A 23,558-nucleotide genomic window follows, 5' to 3' on the forward strand; every position below is an offset into this window, starting at 1 on the left:
GCATGCGCAGAAGCACTGAATCACGCTTTGCGCATGCACAGAAGCACCGAATCGCAAGCTGTGCGTGCACAGACACAGGTTGCAAACACTGTGGGTTGCGAACGTGCATCCCGCACGGATCAAGTTCGCAACCCGAGCATCCACTGTATTTTGTTTCGTTATTAAAATGTTATTGACCCATAAAGGGGAAGGATAGAAAGTGAACTGAATAAATAAAATACTAGAGAGCAGGGATAGCCAACTTGGTGCTCTCCGGATATTTTTTAGACTACAACTCCCATCAGTCCTAGCCAGCACAGCAAATGGTCAGGGCTGGTGGGAATTGTAGTCCAATGTGGAGGGTGTAATATTGGCTACCCCTGGCTTGGGGTATGTCTGTATCTGCAGCGTTTGGTTCATGTCTTCACAACTCAGTCCCTCTCATATGTATCCCTGCAGGTGTCGGCCCAGTCCAAGAGACTCATGACGTGGATGAGTTTAAGTCCTTCATCTCTAAGCTCAAAGCTGATGGCGGTGGTGACTGCCCAGAGTTGGCACTAAGCGGTCTGAAGTTGGCTTTGGAGCACAGCTTGCCACGGTCTGCCCTTTCTTCCCTTATTCCTGAAACAAATCTTCTTGTTACCCTTGTTCCTCCAGTCCTACTACCACCTTGGCTTGAGTACCCAGAAGTCTGGTGCTCTATTAAATCCCTTAGCCTTGGATTTCTTTCTTTCTTTCGAAACTTAGGTTCCAAAGTGGTAAATGTTTCTGAATTATTTGTACAGAAACACTGACAGCTTGATTAAGCCACATGGTATAATAATAATAATAATAATAATAATAATAATAATAATAATGGTATTATTTATACCTCACCCACACTCTGGGCAGCTCCCAACAGAATATTAAAAACACAATAAACATTAAAAGCTTCCCTTAGCAGGGCTGCCTTCAGGTGTCTTCTAAAAGTCTGGTAGTTGTTGTTCTCTTTGACATCTGATAGGGGGGCGTTCCACAGGGTGGGTGCCACTACTGGGAAGGCCCTCTGCCTGGTTCCCTGTAATCTCACTTCTCGCAGGGAGGGAACCGCCAGAAGGCCCTCAGAACCGGACCTCAGTGTCTGGGCTGAACAATGGGGGTGGAAACGCTCCTTCAGCTATACTGGGCCGAGACTGCTTAGGGCTTTAAAGGTCAGCACCCACACTTTGAATTGTGCTCGGAAACATACTGGGAGCCAATGTAGGCCTTTCAGAACCGGTGTTATATGGTCTCAGTGGCCACTCCCAGTCACCAGTCTAGCTGCCACATTCTGGATTACTTGTGGTTTCTGGGTCACCTTCAAAGGTAGCCCCACGTAGAGCGCATTACAGTAGTCCAGCTTGAAGCATGCAGCTTAGACCTCCTTACTGGTAGGATTCACATGGTGGAATGGGAAGAACCAAGGCTTGATAACCGTTTCTCCCTAGGTTAGGAGGAATGGCCTAGGTAAGCCTGGCAGGGCAGCTTACACTATGGTCTTAACCCCTTCATACATTTATTACACTTCAGCATGTTGGTTGTATAATAATAATAATAATAATAATAATAATAATAATAATAATAATTAATTTATTTATTTATACCCCGCCCTCCCCAGCCAAGACTGGGCTCAGGGTGGCTAACAACCAATAATAAAAACAAGTTGATTAAAATACAATTTAAAAGATTAAGATACAACATTAAAACATTAGGATGCAGCCTCTTCACAGGAGGTGAAAGGAAAAGAAAGAGGGGGAGGGAATCAAACTGATTCTGAGCCAAAGGCCAGGCGGAACAACTCTGTCTTACAGGCCCTGCAGAAAGAGATCAGATCCTGCAGGGCCCTGGTCTCAAGAGACAGAGCGTTCCACCAGGCCGGAGCCAGTGCTGAGAAGGCCCTGGCTCTGGTTGAGGCTAATCTAACTTCCTTAGGGCCCGGGACCTCTAGGGTGTTGCTATATATGGACCTTAAGGTCCTCCGTGGGGCATACCAGGAGAGGCGGTCCCGTAGGTACTTATCTAGGTCAGTAGGTGAGGCGGCTTATCCCACAATTTGCTCACCTGCCTGTACAGCATACTGTTAGCTTCTTCAACCCTCTTCCATAAGATCCCTTTTCATCTTCTCCAGGTCTGAGATCTTCACCTTTACTGATGCTGGAGCTAAAGATGAATACCTGAAAGATAAAGTCACCGTCCTGATTGATTCCTCTAAGTCTGTGGTGAACTTTGCTCTCACGGGTTATTGTTCCAGCCGGAAACGCAGAGGTATGTAAATCCTGGCAAGTATTTGTCAGCTTCGCCTTTCAGCGGGTGCCAATGACTGGGCTCAACCTCTTCTGCCCCGACTGGGCCAGGCGAGCTGGGAAGCACTTCCAGAGACCTTCCACTGTGGGAGAGCAGGTCTAAGTGCAACGGACTCACAACTTTGAGCTGTGAGCACCAAAGTCAGCACAGCAGAGTATGAATCACATGAACAACGGCTCTGAAGCTTAACTTCTTTATTCTATTACAGCTACCGCAAACCAAAATAAACTAAAGACTAACGGAGGCTTCTAGACTGCATGAGTGTTACAGTTTCTTATGCAGCCATCTTATCTCTACACAGATAACACTTAGACTCCCACAGAGTCAGGCTGGAGCAGAAGAAGCGATGAGCAGATTCCGCCCCCTGCTTTCTGAAAACATCATGAGGTTCTCACAATGGGAGGGGTGAAATATCCACAATATGAACAGAAAATGGGGGAGAATATGAGGTGGTCTGTGGCCCAACAGCCATGTTAGTGAAGTGGGGACCACTTCTTTGTGATCAGCGCACAAACGTTAGGTAAAGGTAAAGGGACCCCTGACCATTAGGTCCAGTCATGGCTGACTCTGGGGTTGCAACGCTCATCTTGCTTTATTGGCCAAGGGAGCCGGCGTACAGCTTCTGGGTCATGTGGCCAGCATGACTAAGAGCGAACCAGAGCAGCGCACGGAAACGCTGTTTACCTTCCCGCCGGAGTGGTACCTATTTACCTATTTGTGCTTTGATGTGCTTTTGAACTGCTAGGTTGGCAGGAGCAGGGACCGAGCAACGGGAGCTCACCCCGTCGCGGGGATTTGAACCGCCGACCTTCTGATCAGCAAGCCCTAGGCTCTGTGGTTTAACCCAAAGTTACTGCTCTTTAAAGCGGGGGTGCTCATCCCAGATAGGCTGGTGAAAGGGCAGGACAGGAGGGATGTTTTCCTCTTCCTTTGTAGCCAGCACTGAAACTAAGTGGGCAGGTGGAAGAGGATTGGAGAGATCTGCCCTTCCTTCATCTTTCCACTGACTTGCCTGCATGGAATTCCTGGTCTGTAATGGCTATGGGGAAATTTGTTCAATACGAGACCATCTGTGTGATCCAGTCCCATGCTGCCTCCGTAATATATGAAGCATGGATAAGGCAGGGGCGTGTTGAAGATGTTATTCTTTTTTTCTATCGCAACATCTGTGGCCCTGCAGATCTTGCTCGACTCCAGCTCCCAGCAGCTTCGGCCAGCAGGGACAATGATCAGGGTTGATGGGAGCTGCAGACCAGCAACATCTGGAGGGCCACAGTTTTCCCAGCCATGCTAGAGCAACCAGAGAGAAATGGAGGAACGAAAATGTCTGCATGTCCTCCAAGTGAGCCAGGGCTTCATATACAGGAATACGTGGAAGCAGCCTTATGCAGAGTCGAGTCACTGGTCCACCTGACTCAGGTGTGTCTTCACTGACGGAGAGCAGCTTTCCAGGACTTCCAGAGGAGCCCTGCCTGAACATCCCAGGGACTGAATTTCAGGCCTTTCGCATGCAAAGCATGCATGTTCTGTTTTGTTTTTTGGTCCTTTAGCAATACAGCGGAACCTTGGTTCTCGAACGGCTTAGTTGACAAACAAATTGGCTTCCGAACACCACAAACCTATAAGTAAGTGTTCCGGTTTGGAAAAAAAAAAAATCAGAAGCCAAACATCCGATGTTGTTGTCGGCTATTGTTTCAGGGGCACCTGCGCTAATCGGAAGCCACACCTTGGTTTTCGAATGTTTTGGAAGTCGAACGGACTTCTGGAACAGATTACGTTCGAGAACCAAGGAACCACTGTCTTGTGCCAGAGCTGCCAATTGTTTCTGTCATTGTTGTTGCCTGGTTTATCATTATGGTTTGTTTGTACAGTGGTGCCTCGCAAGACGAAAAGAATCCGTTCTGTGATTCTCTTCGTCTAGCGGTTTTTTCGTCTTGCGAAGCAAGCCCATTGAAGGGTTAGCGGATTAGCGCTATTAGCGGCTTTTAGCAGCTTATCTGCTGATCGGCTCAGCTGATAAGCGGCTTAGCGGCTTAGAAAAAGGGGGGAAGGGGGGGGAAACCAGCAGGAACTCGCAAGACATTGTCCTCTTGCGAAGCAAGCCCATAGGAGATTCGTTTTGCGAAGCACCTCCAAAACGGAAAACTCTTTCGTCTAGCGAGTTTTCCGTCTTGCGAGGCATTCGTCTTGCGGGGCACCACTGTATCTTGGACCACTTCCATATGCCTGCTTTTTTTTTTCTTTTGTGTTTTTTTTGGTGGGAGGGATGCCAACTAGTTCAGAATCTGCACACTTAAGTGGATTTGATGCTCTGGTGCCAAATAATAATAATAATAATAATAATAATAATAATAATAATAATAATAATAGACTGCTTGCAGTAAGGAATGTGGGAGCATCCCAAGTTGTCTGGAAGTCAGCCTGGATGTGTTCTTAATTTTTCTTGTTTTCTGTTGCATTGGTCGCCATCTAGAGGATTATAGCATGAAGTGATTGCTATATAGTGTCATGCTCATGCACAATGCAATCTGAACACTGAGATTTAAGGAGTTCCACAGCATACCCTGGGTTGGTTTCCTTTGAATGAGGCTAATTGGGATTGTTTGTGTGGTTTGTTTGCTTCTTTACACATACCAGTATATGCAGGCTGAGCATATAATGCAAAGGTTCAGCGCATTCACATAACAACAGATCCTGCTCTCCCATTAGGTTTCTAGTAAAGGTAAAGGTACCCCTGGCAGGTCCAGTCATGGACGACTCTGGGGTTGTGCGCTCATCTTGCTTTAAAGGCCGAGGGAGCCGGTGTTTGTTTGCAGACAGCTTCCAGGTCATGTGGCCAGCATGACTAAGCCGCTTCTGGCGAACGAGAGCAGCGCATGGAAATGCCGTTTACCTTCCTGCCAGAGCGGTACCTATTTATCTACTTGCACTGCTTGCTTTAAAACTGCTAGGTTGGCAGGAGCTAGGACCAAACAATGGGAGCTCACCCTGTCGCAGGGATTCGAACTGCCGACCTTCCGATCGGCAAGCCCTAGGCTCTGTGGTTTAAACCACAGTGCCACCTGCATCCCATTTCTTTTGTTGTTTAGTCGTTTAGTCATATCCTACTCTTCATGACCCCATGGACCAGAGCACGCCAGGCACTCCTGTCTTCCACTGCCTCCCACAGTTTGGTCAGATTCATGCTGGTAGCTTCGAGAACACTGTCCAACCATCTCGTCCTCTGTCGTCCCCTTCTCCTTGTGCCCTCCATCTTTCCCAACATCAGGGTCTTTTCCAGGGAGTCTTCTCTTCTCATGAGGTGGCCAAAGTATTGGAGCTTCAGCTTCACGATCTGTCCTTCCAGTGAGCACTCAAGGCTGATTTCCTTAAGAATGGATACGTTTGATCTTCTTGCAGTCCATGGGACTCTCAAGAGTCTCCTCCAGCACCATAATTCAAAAGCATCAATTCTTCAGTGATCAGCCTTCTTTATGGTCCAGCTGTCACTTCCGTACATCACTACTGGGAAAACCATCGCTCTAACTATAAGACTTTGTTGGACAGCCACTTTGCTTTCTTGCATTTATCCCATTTCTAGGGTGCTACAAATGAAGTCTTATGTCTCTCTCCAGACTCAGTGCCAGGAATCTCTGTCTGTTGCCCTCTTTTGTGCCCACACAGACATCTCAGTGATATCCCCTCCTGCAGGGGAGAGCAACGGAAGGGAAAGCCTGCCCTCTTCCAGAAGGATCCCCAACTATTTGCTCCAGTGACAACAGATCTCCTGAACCTGTCCATCTTTTCAGTTGTGCAAAAGCCCATCCTTGCAGCCAAGGAGAATCTGCTGGACTCATGAGAAGACAAGAGCTGTCTGTGCTGCTTGGTCATGCATATGTCCCATCTAGGGTAGCATCCTGCTCTCACACTGACCAACCAGATGCCTATTGGAAGCACACAAGCAAGAGTACCTTTATTACCTATTGCGATTCCCAGCAGCTGGCATTCAGACGCATATTGCCTCCAACAACGGGGGCAGTACATAGGAACCATGACAATCAGTCGAGATCCAGTTGGTTTGACTTTCCTTAGCGGCCTCTTTCTACAACCAGTGTCACAAAATTTGGGCAGGACCTTTGAGAGATCATTCAGAACCAGACCCATCTTATATTGTGTAATTATTATAAGCAACTGCTGCCAAAAGCTGTGGTTTGCCTTTCCTGCTTGTGGGATGTGAAACACAAGAACAGTCAAGTACAACATTCCTAGAGTGAACATGTTTACACATGGGGAGGAATGTTTGTCCAGCCAGCAGGTAAACTTCCTGTTTCCTTCTGGGCTGGGACAGACTTCCTCTGCATGTGACTAGAGGTGGGTGTGGCCTCACCTGTGCAGTTAACGACAAAAGCACAGGACAGGGCAGCCATCTCTCTCTCTTTGACTACATGCATTGAAAAAGCAACATCTGCTTAGCCAAAGATGCTCTCTTGACCTCCAGCCAAGAGAGGACAAAGGGACTGTCTCCTTATGAGATAGTTTCCAGGTATGTTACTTTTCTAAGATAAGTCTGCCTTCTGGGATCCAATTGTGAACAGAATGTGAGTGAGTAAACTCTTTTTATACTTTTACAGAAGACTGTGTCATGTCTTATCTTTTATGAGGGAATAAGGGGGAAATACCAAAACAGTTATTATAGAGGCTTTAGTGAGCCTGAGCAAACACATCCACTGTGAGTTTAAAAAGGGGGATGTTACTCTGGTAAATTGTGAACTTGTTTACACAAGTTGGAAAAGCTATAATCAAACAATATATCCTCTCCTGCATCCCTGAACATTCCCACACTGATGTGAACAGAGAAAGGGAGGAGACCGGTTTCATGACAAAACTCCATCCTTCCTCTCCACAGGTGCTCCCGAGGAGGCTTCCCGGAAAGGTTATGCTAACATCTATGAACAACTAGCTGCATATTCCGGAGGCTTCTATGTGAAGACCACCAAAGGTGAACTTGGCCGGGTCTTGGGCATCATGGAGCTGTCTCTGAATGCTGCCCCTGTCAAAGTGGTCCATAAGCACTTGGATGGATCTCAGCTCTCTTTCCCTGTGGATGAGACCCTCACAGAAATCACTGTCTCCGTCAAGAGCTTAAGCGCCTCAGGATTCACCGTTTTTCTGCTGCAGCCTTCAGGTACGATTTGTTGTAATGCAGAGGATGAAGCAGCGAGCTTTCCTACAGGTGTATAACTGGGGGCAGGGACTAAAATTCTGATTCCTGTGTAAGTCACCATCCTCTACATCACAAATGTGCAACCTTTTGCTGCCAGAGGGTTGCCCTTCTAAGCCACTGTCATAAGCAAGCCAGCAGTAAATGACACCAGGCAAGTTAGAGTTAACTCTTTATTAGCAAAAACAGGAGTGTCAGGCCTAATGAGCATAGCAACTCACCTCCGGTAGGTCTTGCCCCCCAAGAAGCCATCGGAGATGGCGCCTGCAAGTCACCAATCTCTCCTCCGCTCTTTTCATGCCTCTCCTGGGTCTGGGAGACCAGTGGGGAGGGGAGTTTGTTGCAGCAGGATGGGGAGACACCTGTGCCTCTTCCCCAGCCAGACTCATCTCTGCCTCTCTGCCTTCCTCCTCTCCTGCCTCAGTTTCTGTCTCTGATTCTGGGCTTCTCTCTGCCACAGAGTCTCCCAGCTCACTAATCCCTGTTACCTCCTCAGCTTCCGACACCGCCTCTTCCCAATCTTCTCCCTCTGAACCACTCATCATGGTCCCAACCACCTCTCCCCGGGCTCTGAGCCTTCTTCCCTGACTGGTTCTTCCCAACATTCCTCTGTGTCCAACTAGTCCGTGACAGCAACATAGCTTTCAACCGTCCCTTATTTGGTGGGAAAGTCCCTTATCCCAGCGCCATGTCCCACTGCTGTCCCTTATTGATGATGTCCCTTAAATTTCCCGGGTTTCAAAGGAAGCAGCTCCTCTCCCTCCCTGCCAGCAAGGGAGGAGGGAGGCTCCAACTGTGTTGCCTGGCTGCGTTGCTCACCCAATAAGGAGTCTAAGAACGACTGGGGGGTGGAGCTTGCATGCCTTGTGCCGATCAAATCGGCCGCGTTGCCTGGGGACTCACCTTCGCTCAGTGCTTCCCAGCGGAGAGGTGACGGTGGTTTTCCTTGCTGCATCCCTTTTGCCGGGTTGCTGCGCTGTGGGAACCACCGCTTGAGGCTTCGTTTGGCTGCTGGCTGGGCTTTCTGCCTTTGGCTCAGAGGGGCTCAGAAGTTGAACATACCTGTGCTTGGAAAATCCCTTATTTTGGCTGCTGATCCCTTATTTTCGGGGCTTCTGGTCCCTTGTTTTCAAAACTGTAAGTTGACAGCTATGGACAGAAATCTTCAAAGGCCTACATAACAATAGTGTGTGGAGCAATGAGTGGAAATGTTACCTTCATACAGCAGCCTAGTCAATCATACATGCCTCCCTATCTTCCAACCAGACCAGCAAGCGACATCATCACAAACAAGGCAGGTGCAAAGCAGGGGCAGTGAGGGCAGTTGTCTGAAGAGAAGGGAGTGGCTGGGGAGAGCTCTGAAATTTTATTGGGGGTACCCATACTTCAAGCTCCGAAAGGGATCCAAACATCACTCTTGTTGCTGCTTTAATTACACAGTTCTGTCCAGTTCTGTCCAGATAGTCTCTTTGTTATTTTCGTCATCTTCTTGTTGTTATCATATATTCCTTTCTTTGTGATCTCTGATAATCTTCACAAGCGGGTTGAAAACAAACATATCCTGTGTGGATTTTACACTCTCCAAGAGCCATATCACATAAAGGACAGACGCCATTTCCACTTCTCCAAAAAGAACATTCCCACAGTCTGTCCGTTGATTTCCACAGGCCTGCGAAACTGTATCTCAGGGGGCCTGCCAGGTCAAATCCACATTCCGATAACCATACATTGACATTCCAATGACCATGGTCCTCCTCCCCATCGTCCTCCTGTGAGCAGGCCTGTCTTAACAAATATCCATTTGAAACTGCGTCACAAAGCTTTCTTTCCATCAGACGTTCCCGCCAGTCCTCTCTTTGATCAGTAATTTATTTCCACACAGTTCTTAATCTCCTGCTTGTGATTAGTAATTTCCCTCCTCTGGGAGGGAGGATTATTGGGTACTCACATAAGACAAAAAAAGAAAAGTTTTTCCTCCCTCCCCTTTCTGTTTCGCTCCGACATACCGATCTTTTAATGATGAGTCTTCACTTGATTTATTGTCCAGCCCGTCGCTCCGCTCACAGAAATCCCATTAATCAGCAGTCTTTACTCCCGATCTTCACTTGAAGTATATGCATTTGCTTCTATTTCCAATTATATATTTCGAGCTGATGCAAACCAGTGCGCGATTCAGAGACAGCGTCCAGGAGAGCCGACTCCACCCAAGGGCTTTGTGCCTAGTGCCCTCACCCCATTCTTTCGAATCTGGGGGTGAATTATGGGCACAGCAGGCAAGGCAGTCCCCCCCCCATTCCCTTGGGGGGGGGGTAAGGGAAGCTCCATACTCCCATAACAGCCTCTTAATTACCTCGTTTGGGTCGGAGAGATGTTATTGTCGGCCATCTTCCAATGCGCCCCCTGGTGGCCCCCGTGGCTGGGGAGAGCTCTGAGGGCCAGGCATCTCTCCATCTCCTGCAACCTTGTCTGTCTTGGTGTCATCCTGTGGCAGGTGTCTCGCCGTCCACTCACACAGTGATCAACACAGCCAGCCACAAGATTGTGAAGGTATCCCCCATTCCTGAACGGGGCATGTGGACCATGACTGTCTCTCCCAGCGGTTCCTACGAGGTGGAAATCGGAGGCAAGAGTTTGCTTGACTTTTCCTACCAGATTATGCAGAAGCAGAAAGAGTATGTGCTTCCGGTGCAGGGAAAACCTGTGGAAGGTAAGTTTTCTGGGATGTGAAGCACCCACACTGAGGGCAGAATTATCTGGCGTTGCTGTTGTTTTTTAAAGACTTAAAAAAGCACCTATCCTTTTCCAAGAGTTGTACAGAGAATTACTGAATGTATTTTCTTTCAAAATACAGTGGTACCTCGGGTTAAATACTTAATTCGTTCCAGAGGTCCGTTCTTAACCTAAAACTCTTCTTAACTTGAAGCACCACTTTAGCTAATGGGGCCTCCTGCTGCTGCTGCGCCACCGGAGCACGATTTCTGTTCTCATCCTGAAGCAAAGTTCTTAACCTGAAGCACTATTTCTGGGTTAGCGGAATCTGTAACCTGAAGCGTATGTAACCCGAGGTACCACTGTATACATTTTGATAATGCATTGGAGCCTATCAAGAATCTTGCAAACTAGCTTCTGATCTATACTTTAGTGTTGGAAAAACGCCCTGGGGGTTCCTGCAGGCCCCCAGAACTCCGAGCATCCTCAGATGTGCGCAACACTGGAAAAGGTATCTCCCTTCTTCTCCAGGGCGCTCCAGCGACATAAATCAAATTATGTATGCGCACTATACTTCTAGCGTTACACAGCAAGAAGTGTGAGACATCGTAGATCTAATCTACTATTTATTTACACACTATATACAGACAAAGGAGTAATGGCGTCCGTTCTCTCCAGCTCCGAGAGAACGAAACAGACAGAAATAAACGCAAAAGTACAGTGAAACAGTACCCGCAGCAGAAGAGATAAGATGTTCTTCCTTTCCCAGACTTGTCCCAGACAGGCAACAATCTCATCTGCAGCACGGGCTGCATGAAATACTAACATTTAGTCCAAAAGATGCAGACGATCATCATTTGCTAGATACCGCAGGAGGGGAGAGCGGCTGTCGTGCTCAGGTTCTGCTTGCAAGCTTCCCGTGGGCCTCTGGTTAGCCACTGTGAGAACAGTACAGTGGACCCGGTGGGCCTTTGGCCTGATCCAGGAAGGCTGTTCCTGTGTGCTTCACATTGGACTTCACAAAGCTCAAATTCCTTAATCGTCCCTGGTTTGGCACAAGGGCCTTTCCCATCACCTTCCAACTGAAGATAACAACAACAACAACAACAACAACAATTTTTTATTTATACCCCGCCCTCCCCAGCCAAGACCGGGCTCAGGGTGGCTAACAACCAATAATAAAAACAAGTTGATTAAAATACAATTTAAAAGATTAAGATACAACATTAAAACATTAGGGTGCAATCTCTTCATAGGAGGAGAAAGGAAAAAGAAAGAGGGGAGGGAATCAAACTGATTCTAAGCCAAAGGCCAGGCGGAACAACTCTGTCTTACAGGCCCTGCGGAAAGAAATCAGATCCCGCAGTGCCCTGGTCTCAGGAGACAGAGTGTTCCTGAGTGTTGAGAAGGCCCTGGCTCTGGTTGAAGCTAATCTAATTTCCTTAGGGCCTGGGACCTCTAGGGTGTTGCTATATATGGACCTTAAGTTCCTCTGTGGGGCATACCAGGAGAGGTGGTCCCATAGGTACAAGGGTCCTAGGCCGTGAAGGGCTTTAAAGGTCAAAACCAGCACCTTAAACCTGACCCTGTACTCCACCAGGAGCCAATGTAGTTGGAAAAGCAATGATGCCAGGGATGAATCCTTCTGTATTCAAGGCAGAACATCTACCACTGAGCTGTGGCCTTTTCTACTTTCATTCAGTTGACAAAAGCTTCTGAGCCTGATCAGCTGCTATCTTGGTCTTACTCGCCACAGGTGACCAGCCAAGAGGGTAGTCTAAAATCTCTGCTGTTGCTGCACATGAAGCTACAACAGAGATGAAGTACAAACCAACCACACATTATATCCAGTAACGAAAATTCTGCTTTCCAGACTGTGAAAAATACAGTGGTACCTCAGGTTACAGACACTCCAGGTTACAGACTCTGCTAACCCAGAAATAGTACCTCAGGTTAAGAACTTTACCTCAGGATGAGAATAGAAATCGTGCGGCGGCAGTGGAAGGCCCCATTAGCTAAAGTGGTACCTCAGGTTAAGAACAGTTTCAGGTTAAGAACGGACCTCCAGAATGAATTAAATTCTTAACCTGAAGTATCACTGTACCCCAATTAGCTCAGGATGCAACTATAAGTCCCAAGAGGGGAAACCCAGCGGTAGACTCATAATCTGGGGAACCGGGTTCGCGTCTCCGCTCCTCCACATGCAGCTGCTGGGTGACCTTGGGCTAGTCCCACTTCTCTGAAGTCTCTCAGCCCCACTCAGCTCATAGAGTGTTTGTTGTGGGGGAGGAAGGGAAAGGAGAATGTTAGCCGCTTTGAGACTCCTTCGGGTAGTGATAAAGCGGGATATCAAATCCAAACTCAGTGGGGACATTGCATTGATAGCGGAGGAAGAAAGACCAGAGGATCTCCAGTGAAACTAAGCTGACTTTCTGCATTTTTGTTGCAGGCTCAAATTACACTGTGTCCCTGAGGCTGATGGAAGATACTAAAGGTGCTAGGATCCAGCGCCTGGTCCCTATCTCTGGATCAGGGAAGCCCATAGATTCCATCTCTCTGAAACAAGCCTTTGATGCCCTTGAAAGCCCCTGGGCGATTGCCCCCGTTTCCTTTGATAACCCAGTAAGTTCTCTCTCCCATGTTTTTAGCTAAAGCAGGGATCTCCAGCCCAGGGTCTGATCACAGCCCTCCAGGCCTGAAGTTCTTTGCCTAGGCAACACTGCTACAGACACTGACAGGAGCGCTGACTTGGGCTCCAGGTTATGGGTGCCCAATGGTGCCCATGACGTAACGTGACATCATGATGTCGTGACGCCATGTTGCATCGGCAGCGTGGCGATGCTTCCAGGGCCTCATTTCCGAGACCACTCACACCACTTCCGGTTTCTACCACATTCGGAGGGTCTCGGATGTCGCTTCTGAGACATTGCCAGGTCTCGGAGGCCACGTCCCAGGCCTTGCAAGACCTCCAACGTGACGTCCGGTTTCTACCAGAAGTCGTGTTCCGAGGCTTTGCAGGGCTTCGGACGTCATCTGGGAGGTTGTGTCGGGGTCTGACACGACTTCCAGTAGAAACTGGAAGTCGTGTTGGAGTCCCGCATTGTGGGCACCCACCCAGAAAAAATTCTGGGTGCCCTGGCACCCTGGGCTCCCTACAGCTGGCACCTATGGACACTGAAATTTGACAGTTGGAAGGTTCAGTTCTCAGCAACCCTGAAATCATTAGCTGTGAGGATATGTGACTGTCTTGAAATGTTTTAAGATGTCTTTGACACAAGGTGGTGTAATGGTTAAAGCGTTGGACTAGGACCTGGGAGACCAGGGTTCATGATCCCTGCTCAGCTGTGAAACTCATGGGGTGACCTGGAGCATTCTCTCTCAACCTAATTTACCTCACAGGGATGTTGTGAGGGTAAAATAGGATAGGTGATTGATTTGCTTTTTCTTATTTATTTTCTGCCATTTCCTGCTCTGGGCTTCCTTGGAAGTAAGGGCAGGACAGAAATGTAACAGACGGATAAATACATGAACTAGCCTGCTACCCTCAGGGGCAGTGCAAGACACTGTTCTGTGGCCTGTGTTGAAGTAAGTTTTACCTGCCAATCTGTTGGGCTTTTCTATATGGAGGGAGTCACCGTCTTGCCCTTTGCCTCAAGAAGCAAAATGTATTGGGCCACCCCTTCCTGGACCCCAATCCGTTCCGTTACTGAGAGGGAGTGGGGGCCAAGGAGAAGCAGTTGCTCCTCCTCCTCCTTGCTCCTGACATTTGCTCACTTCAGAAGTTCCCAGGCCGCAGCAGGTTCAGACTATGGCAACATGACAACCGGCCTTTTCTGTGGTGGCCCCCTGCCTGTTGAATGCTCTCCCCAGAGAGCCTTGCCTGGCACCTTCATTACATACCGTATTTTTCGCTCGATAACACGCACCTAACCATAACACGCACATAGTTTTTAGAGGAGGAAAACAAGAAAAAAAATTCTGAATGAAACAGTGGATGTATCATTTTTGTGCTTCATGCTGTGGCCACAGACATGTGATTTGACGGTGAGTTTAGGGTAGCCCAATGCAAAAATCCTGAGAATCCATGTGGATCCATGCTTTGTAACCACGTTTTTGCACCATTGCAGCCCCAGGCAACAGTGGGTGCGTGATTTTTTTGGTGCAGGCTGTAGCCATGGACATGCTATGTGCTCTGATGGTGAATTTGGGGTGACCCAATGCAAAGATCCTGAGGATCCATGTTGATTCGTGCTTTGTAACCATGTTTTTGCACCATTGCAGCCCTGTTTTTGCATCAGATCATTGCTTTGTTATCTGATGGTGAATTTGGGGAGACCCAATGCAAAGATCCTGAGGATCCATGTGGATCCGTGCTCTGTAACCACATTTTAAGTGGGGAGGGAAGGAAAAACATAGAAGGGACAAGGAGCACGAGAGGGGTGTGCGGAGAAGCAGCTGGCTAAGAATGCAGGAGAGGGGTTTAACGGGAGGGAGGAAAGGAAGGCAAAAGTTCCCCCAGCCACCCACCCAAGCTAGCCCTCTCTCTCTCTGTCTCTCTTCTCTCTCTCTCTCTCTCTCTCCCCCACCTGCATGTTTTCCGGCTGCCTGGAATGCTTCCCTGGACGCAGCAGCAGCAGCACCGGAGCACGGAGAGGAATTAGAAGGAAGGACATGATCCTTTCCTTTCCCCTCTGCTTGCCAGGAGGGGAGGGGTTGCCTGGAGGGGAGGGGATTTGCCTGCTCTTTGTTCCGTTTGAGCAAACAGCAACCGAAACAGAACAGGGTGGGCAGTAAGACCCTGAGGCAGAATGCAGGAAAGCAGCAGCTTCCTCTTTTCAGGTTTCCCTCCTCGCGTGTGCCTGATTTTTGCCCCTGCGCTCGGGACAGTCGGCTCCAGGGACCACACATTCGCTCAATAACACGCACAGACATTTCCCCTTACTTTTTAGGAGAAAAAATCTGTGTGTTATAGAGGGGGAAATACGGTATCTTCTGGCACCAGGCAAAAACATTCTTCTTTACACAGGCCTTTAGCCATTAAACAATCTATGCCCTGTTAAAGCTGAGGGGACTCTGGTTTCTCTTCAGATCGTATAAATCTTTCGCCTTTTATTATGTCTTATTCTTGATGCTCCATAAAATGGGTTCTTTTTAAAATATTTTGCTTATGGTTTTCAGGTTTATACATTTCAATAACTGTTCAGCCATTTTAACATTCCAAAACTTGACTTCCTTCCCCCTCTTTCTGTGGTTCCTTAAATTTATTTTTTAATATTTTCTGCATATTCAACTTAATTTGTTCATTTATTCATCTCCTCAAAATGCATACTCTTATAAAACCACAGGTTATTATTTTGCCAATGTACTTAACTGTTTACAATTTGTTTGCAAATATTCAATAAACCATTTCCGTTTTATAAAAATGGGTTCTCTAATGTTGCACACCGCCCTGGGATCTTTTGACAAAGGGCGGTATATAAATTGAATTCATCGTCATCATCATCATCAGAGAAAAGCAGGAATGGGAGAACCCTCCAGATGCTACCGGACTACAACTCCCATCAGCCCCAGCCAACATGGCTCCAAAGTCAAGGGTGAGGCGAGATGTAGTCCAAGAACTTCTGGAAGGCCACAGATTCCACAGCTGTGCTGTAAAAGATCAATAGCAATTGTTCTTTCTCCATTATCTTTTAGACTACCCTGCTGACTGTGGAAGGCCTGTCTCCAGGGAACCTTCCCTTTTCACGAGTCACCAGCTATCCCATCAGCACAGAGTCCGTGCAGATTGTGCCCCTGCCAAACCAAGAGAGTGAGTGTGGTTCTCTCCCCCTTTCCCATTGCGATGGAACAAGCCAGCAGCAGATAGAATGTGGTAACGCTGGAGAAGCATCACAGGACCTATAATATAGCAGAATAGATCCAAAGCAATCTGCAACATGCACACACCCCAGGTGCTTCCTCACAGCAGCTACTACCAGCGGTGGTGTTTCCTTGCCGCAACCAACACCCAAACGCTGATAGCTGTCTACATTACTATTGCAGGTATTAATATTGCACAGCTTTGAAGCAGTAGGATGCATAAAAACTGACTCCTCTTTGAATAAAAATGGTCCAGGCCCATAAATAAGATTCAGAAGCTTTAATAGACAGAACTTGCTTCAAAACAAACAGAATAACAAATAACGATACATCAGATTAGTTGTATAATATCATGTGCACGTCCAGCATAGGTTCCACCTTCTTAAAAAAATGAAATAATTCCAAACAGACCTAAAGCCAGAAGTCTGTCTCTCACCACACAGACTCCATTAGCCCAGAGCTGTTTTCTCTTCGGGAGACCACATCTTTTGTTCTCTGTGGCTTCCAGAGAAAAACTCAATGGCCAACTCCCCAAAGTGGCAATTTGCAACTGAATATCTCTCTCACATGACCTAAAATTAAACACCAAGTGAGAGCTAACAGAGAACATCAACAGTTAATTGTTAACCCATCTAGGCTCTCAGAGAGCTCTTCTTAGCTTCAATATTGCCCAATGGGATTTTCCAGTTAAACCTTCAGCTATATACATACAGGCATTTTCCATTTCAATGTCAATTACACCATTATACTTAACAATTACAAGCATGTCTTCCTATTTCTCCAGATGCAATGTTGCCTGGTGAGAGCCTGGAGGTCTCTGTCATGGTGGTGAACAGTGGGCAAGCGGCTTCATTCTCCTTTGAAGTCTGGGATGACCAGGGTCTCCTGAGCAGCTTTACACCACCCAAAAAATTCCTAAACCCAGGAGAGAGCGTCCTACTCAACGCAACCTTCACAGCAGCTTTAGGGAGTGACAGCTTTACCTCCAGGTAGGATGGCATTGCCCAAATGGTAGGAATGAAAGTCTTGAGTGGTCTGGGAGATGATAGGAGTGTACATCTGGATTGAGGAGAGAGAGGAGGTGTCAGGTTCGGAGGGTTCTCTGGGTAGGTAGCAGCCCTCGGAAGACTTGGAATTACTTCACTTGGTACTGATTATAATCTGCCTTATACTAGGGTTGCCAAATATCAAAGTGAAAATTCGGACACAAAAGTTGTTGAGCTTGCTTTGAGGGGGCAAGTTTTTATGAATACGTCTTGCTCCAGGAGGTAACTGCTGTTGATAGGGAGGAGGGAAATCTCTATTTTAGCAGTGGCTGCAGTGGATCCCCCCCCCTTTTTATTGATAGTCTGTCCCAGTGCTGTTCTCTGAACCTCTGAAAACCACAGGTACAACAATCAGTGCAGGGCTGCACATCATTTTGAACCTCTGAAAACCAGCAGCATGGGGCTGTTTGCAAAAGGGCTTTCAAACAGCCCTGCACTGCACTTTGAAGTCCCAACAATCGGTGCTTCAAAGCACAGCATCACCTGAACAGCACAATTACATCAAGTGATAGGTGGGAGACCCCACCCACCTGTCCAATTTGGCCCACCAGGGTGGGGAGATAAGGAGATAAGGCCCACCAGCCAGAAAAGGTTTGCCAACCCTTATCTAGATGAATATTGTCTACACCAGGGGTTCCCAAACTGGCCTGTGGATCACAAGTTGCTTCATTCATCTGTTCCGTGGAATGTCCACATTAAATATACACATTGATTTCTAATTGTGTTCTTAATGCTCCTTTTCCTTCTAACATTGTATTTTATTGTATTACAATATAAAAAATAAAATAAGCAATAGAAATACAATGAAAAAGCATCTAGCACATCCCATTTCAATTGCTACAGGAGGCAGAAAAATCATTAAGTGGTCCACCAACATCATCACAATTTTAAAGTGGTAAATGTACAGAAATGTTCTGGGAGCCACTAGTCTACGTTAAAGCTCTTGAAGGTTTCAGACAGTGCACATTCACAGCCCTAAGAAGGGGGAGCAGAGGAAGATGGTACCAAGACTCCAATGTTTTCTGAGCGAAGAATTAGGAACTGGTGGATCCAGATGACATACTAGTAGGATACGATGATGCAGCACAGCTAAGCTGGATTGCTGGGGGCAACAAAGTATAGATGCTAGACTGTCCCTTCTCATTTATAACCCCCCCCCCCCGATATAAACAGTTCATAATCACTGGATGTTCTTTCAGCACTGCAACGTTCACAGCTCAAAGCTCGGCAGCTCAAAACTACGTGAAACTGCCCATCATGGTCGTTCCTGAAACTGCCCTGGTGAGTTTTCACTCCACGTTGATTTTTCATGGCCACTGCTAATATCCATATACTGAATCCCAGCTGAAGAAACACTCCATTAATCACTGTGTCATCAGTGTGGTGTAGTGGTTAAGAGCGGTAGACTCATAATCTGGTGAACCGGGTTCACGTCCCCGCTCCTCCATGTGCAGCTGCTGGGTGACCTTGGGCCAGTCACACTTCTCTGAAGTCTCTCAGCCCCACTCACCTCACAGAGTGTTTGTTGTGGGGGAGGAAGGGAAAGGAGATTGTTAGCCGCTTTGAGACTCCTTCGGGTAGTGATGAAACGGGGTATCAAATCCAAACTCTTCCTCTTCTTAACGTTATCTGTTCATTCTCTACCAGGCCCCGTTCATGGCGCTAGTTTATCTGAACTCTATCACACAATTCTTGGCTCAGAAAAGTATTTAATGTATATTTGGTGATGAGGTATGTTTAGAAATGAATGCGTGGAGATAAAATATAGATGAACACCTATGTATTTCAGTACAAATTTCCATTGTTGTTTGGAAAACCCTTCGTGTGGAAATTGGGCTTGGCAGATTGATGATTGATTCAAAGGCCTGGAAACGATGCCTTATGAGGAACGGCTAAGGGAGCTGGGCATGTTCAGCCTGGAGAAGAGGAGGTTAAGGGGTGATATGATAGCCATGTTCAAATATATCAAAGGATGTCACATAGAGGAGGGAGAAAGGTTGTTTTCTGCTGCTCCAGAGAAGCGGACACGGAGCAATGGATCCAAACTACAAGAAAGAAGATTCCACCTAAACATTAGGAAGAACTTCCTGACAGTGAGAGCTGTTCGACAGTGGAATTTGCTGCCAAGGAGTGTGGTGGAGTCTCCTACTTTGGAGGTCTTTAAGCAGAGGCTTGACAACCATATGTCAGGAGTGCTCTGATGGTGTTTCCTGCTTGGCAGGGGGTTGGACTCGATGGCCCTTGTGGTCTCTTCCAACTCTAGGATTCTATGATTCTATAAATGAACAGCATGTGAAACTGACGAAAACGGACTGAGTCTCCAGCTCAGGGTAGCCCTTCTGATGATGTGGACTACAATTCCCATCACCCACAGCCAGCATGGCCAAAAGTGAGGAGTTATGGGAGCTGCAGTCTAAAATATCTGGAGAATACCATGCTGGATAAAATTAAGCACCTGCCCTAGTGGATGGTGGCATTTACTGGTGGATAAAGGTAAAGGGACCCCTGACCGTTAGGTCCAGTCGTGGCCGACTCTGGGGTTGCGGCGCTCATCTCGCTTTATTGGCCAAGGGAACCAGCGTACAGCTTCCGGGTCATGTGGCCAGCATGACTAAGCCGCTTCTGGCAAACCAAAGCAGCGCACGGAAACACCGTTTACCTTTCTGCCAGAGCAGTACCTATTTATCTACTTGCACTCTGACATGCTTTCGAACTGCTAGGTTGGCAGGAGCAGGGACCGAGCAACAGGATCTCACCCAGTTGCGGGGATTCGAACCGCCGACCTTCTGATTGGCAAGCCCTAGGCTCTGTGGTTTAACCCACAGCGCCACCCGCGTCCCTTACTGGTGGATACTCTTTAGTATTTACCAACCAACATGTTCTCTACCCAAACAGGAAACAGACCAGATCTCACCATTCCACGTCCTCCTAGACTTTAACATGCCTTGTGCAGGCAGCTTTCAGCACAGACCTACCTGCTCTCAGCGCCTTTGGTACATGAGCTTTGCTGCTAAGGATGCTCAAAGTGCTGTCACTGTCCGTGCCACACCAGAGGGATCTCAACTATCTTGCAACCCACAAGGGGCTGATGGCAGCAAGGAGGTCATTTGTCACTATCGGTATGTATGTCCATGGGGCTCCTCCTGATGACCTGTTAATACAACATTTCCCATCCTGATTCACTTTGATGTTAGATTATTGAGCCTTTACATATTTGCATCGAAGGAGGAGGCCCCATTCCTGTTCCCTGAGGGTAAAGGTAAAGGTAAAGGGACCCCTGACCATTAGGTCCAGTCGTAGCCAACTCTGGGGTTGAGGTGCTCATCTCGCTTTATTGGCCAAGGGAGCCGGCGTACAGCTTCCGGGTCATGTGGCCAGCATGACTAAGCCGCTTCTGACAAACCAGAGCAGCACACGGAAACACCGTTTACCTTCCCGCATGTGTGGTACCTATTTATCTACTTGCACTTTGACGTGCTTTCAAACTGCTAGATTGGCAGGAGCAGGGACCGAGCAACAAGAGCTCACCCCTTCACGGGGATTCGAACCACCAACCTTCTGATCAGCAAGTCCTAGGCTCTGTGGTTTAACCCACAGCGATAGTTTCAGTTTATTTCCTACGCAGATAACCCCCAAATGAAGGGGAAGGAGGGGACCAAATAAGCCACTTGCAGAATGTTTTATGTGAAAAATCTCTTCTGCTTATGTAGTGTCAGAGAGCACACACCTAAAGCAGGGTCCTTGAGACCAGAGCTGATGGTGAGGAACAGGGACAGAAGACAACTGGATGTGAGGTCCCGGCACTCCAGACCATAATCAGGTGGTCTCCTTAACCAATTACGCACTAGTGTCTTAAAAGGCAGGGCCTTTTAAGTGTTGACTCCCTGCTAATGGAATGCCCTCCCCTGAAGAGGTCACCTGGCTCCAGCACTGCCAGCCTTTAGGTGCCAGGTACAAACAGGCTTTTGGATCTCAATTTAAGCATGATGTGGTGTGAAACTGGCCTCATTCGGTGTTTGCTTTTTCGTGGAGAGAGACTCAAGGCTCATCCACGCTTAACACTCGCCCCATGATTTCTAGGCACGAGTCTGAGAGGTTGTTCTCTCGTCCCCCCACTTTCCCCAGGAAAACCTGCTGTTTACTGCTGAATCGGAACAAACATCAGTCAGGTTTTCTGCAGAGAAACAGAAGAGTGGCTGAGCCTTCATTCCATCAATTCTTTCTCACTTTTATTATTCTCAGAGTTTATTCTGTGTTGCAGAATTTTAAGCATTTGGGGAATTTGTTCTGCATTTTACCATTTTCTAAGTTGCTTTGGGGTATTTTGTAAAAAGCAATGAATGGGTAATAATAATAATAATAATAATAATAATAATAATAATGGACTTTACCCCTGAAGGCACACTCTTCCGTTGTCTCCCAAGACAGACGGATGCAAACAACAAACCAGCGGCCTCAGTTTGTTCTCATGGGAAGCTACTAGAGGTTCACCCCATGACAGGAACAACTACTGGCCATTATTTCCATCATATGTGAATACAACAGAATCAGCACTGAAGGCAATCTACATGCACAGTTTTTTTCTTAGGTTGTCAGATGTCTAGGAAGTGCAACAGATCTCTAGCTGTCCAAGAGCGCCCTCTTGAGCTTAATTTGGGGAAACTGAACAGCAATGATACACACAGAGGTACCTCTGGTTACGAACTTAATTCATTCCAGAGGTCCGTTCTTAACCTGAAACTGTTCTTAACCTGAGGTACCACTTTAGCTAATGGGGCCTCCCGCTGCCGCCGCGCGATGTCTGTTCTCACCCTGAAGCAAAGTTCTTAACCTTAGGTACTACTTCTGGGTCAGCGGAGTCTATAACCCGAAGTGTTTGTAACCCGAGGTACCACTGTATTGAGTATTGTCCTGTTATCCACAAAGCTCATTGGGAGAGGGGAGAGATTTTCTCCCTCCAGTTGTTTCCAGGGCTCCAACCTCTTATTTCACCCCATGCTGGTTAACATAGAGAGAGCCACTGTGGTGTAGTGGTTAAGAGCAGTGGACTCGTAATCTGGTGAACTGGGTTCGCTTCCCCGCTCCTCCACATGCAGCTGCTGGGTGACCTTGGGCCAGTCACACTTCTGTGAAGTCTCTCAGCCTCACTGACCTCACAGAGTGTTTGTTGTGGGGGAGGAAGGGAAAGGAGAATATTAGCCGCTTTGAGACTCCTTCGGGTAGTGATAAAGCGGGATATCAAATCCAAACTCCTCTTCTTCTATCAATTCACTTCCAGTCGCAGAGTGTATACAGCTATCACATTCCTCCCACAATCACAAATTTTACTCCCAACCCATATAAACTGAAGAAGTTTTTTGGGGGGAGGAGGTGCTTTCAAAGCTAAATGCAGCTGTGCAGATGTAGATTGAAAAGCAAGGGTCCAACCCCACCCCCCAAATGGAGGTGGTCCAGGCAGAGGACAGAATGGCGGCTCAAACTCCCTCTCCCCCCCCCCAGTTCACTCCCTGCCACCCAAGACTAGAGAGAGGGGAGGGAGAGAAGGACGGGTGTCCAATGGGTTCTGCAGAAGAGTAAGAATAGCTTGAGACTGGTTCACATGGAAATCCAGTGAAAGAACAATGTGTTCAGTAGAAAATAAATAAACCAAAAGAAGTCGTCATAAAAGTAAGCAGATGCCCCTGCTGCAAACTAATGTTTTATTCTGTAATATGTTCTTGACACAATTATAACTTTGTCCTCCTTTTTAGGTCCAATTGCTGCACTCCTTATGCAGAGGTTCTGATCGGTGATGAAAACGGAAACACAGAGGCTTTAACTGTAGACTGCAGACAGACGCATCCTGCAGCAGCCTAGAAAAACGGACAACACTCCCAGGCCCCCTACTCCCCCCTTTTCGCAACCCCCTTTGTACCCCCATTTTCACCTTCGTCTCGTTTTTCCCTCCCTCCCACCTTTCCTCCCTGCTTTTGCAACTCTCCCTTGCACACACAGACATTCCCCGTTTCCATCCTCGCCCCTCCCATTCTGCAGCACACACACACACACACGCACCACAATCATAAATGCTACTGTGCCTTTGAGACAAACAGACTCAAGCAAGCAGGTCTACTTAGAGAAGGTTAAGTTCGGCTGGTGGGTGTTGTACATATACGGGTGTTTGCTTGTTAATAATGTTATGTACTGAAGTTCTTACCCTGGGCCAGCAGGGGGATACTGTAGATAGTTATGCAAATGAAGGATCGAAAGTGACGTTCAGTGATTGGATAGTTTTAGAAAGTTGCTACAGTAACGTTGTACTGGAGCTCTATATAAGCAGGCTGACTGAGCCCTTCAGTCAGTTCTGTTCTGGCCTCTGAATAGACTGGAGCTGTTTGAAGAATTGCTGTGTCATCTGATATGTTCACCCACAACTTAACAAATAAAATACCTGTTCTAAACGA

General features: G+C 47.4%; 1 protein-coding gene across 1 annotated transcript in view; it reads left to right on the plus strand.

The window, feature by feature from the left end:
- The window catches only part of LOC309524627 (von Willebrand factor A domain-containing protein 7-like), a 40,823-nt gene extending 17,265 nt beyond the window's left edge, over nt 1-23,558 (plus strand). The window contains exons 8-17 of the mRNA XM_082209408.1: nt 439-577; nt 2,126-2,262; nt 7,187-7,465; nt 9,993-10,208; nt 12,660-12,832; nt 15,905-16,019; nt 16,854-17,058; nt 18,315-18,396; nt 20,011-20,234; nt 22,866-23,558. Coding sequence (XP_082065534.1) covers nt 439-577; nt 2,126-2,262; nt 7,187-7,465; nt 9,993-10,208; nt 12,660-12,832; nt 15,905-16,019; nt 16,854-17,058; nt 18,315-18,396; nt 20,011-20,234; nt 22,866-22,971 — 1,676 coding nt within the window. The 3' untranslated portion in view covers nt 22,972-23,558. The remainder of the gene's footprint in view (nt 1-438; nt 578-2,125; nt 2,263-7,186; nt 7,466-9,992; nt 10,209-12,659; nt 12,833-15,904; nt 16,020-16,853; nt 17,059-18,314; nt 18,397-20,010; nt 20,235-22,865) is intronic.

This window comes from Podarcis vaucheri, assembly GCF_965113315.1.
Source record: "Podarcis vaucheri genome assembly, chromosome: 2".
Lineage (NCBI taxonomy): Eukaryota > Metazoa > Chordata > Lepidosauria > Squamata > Lacertidae > Podarcis > Podarcis vaucheri.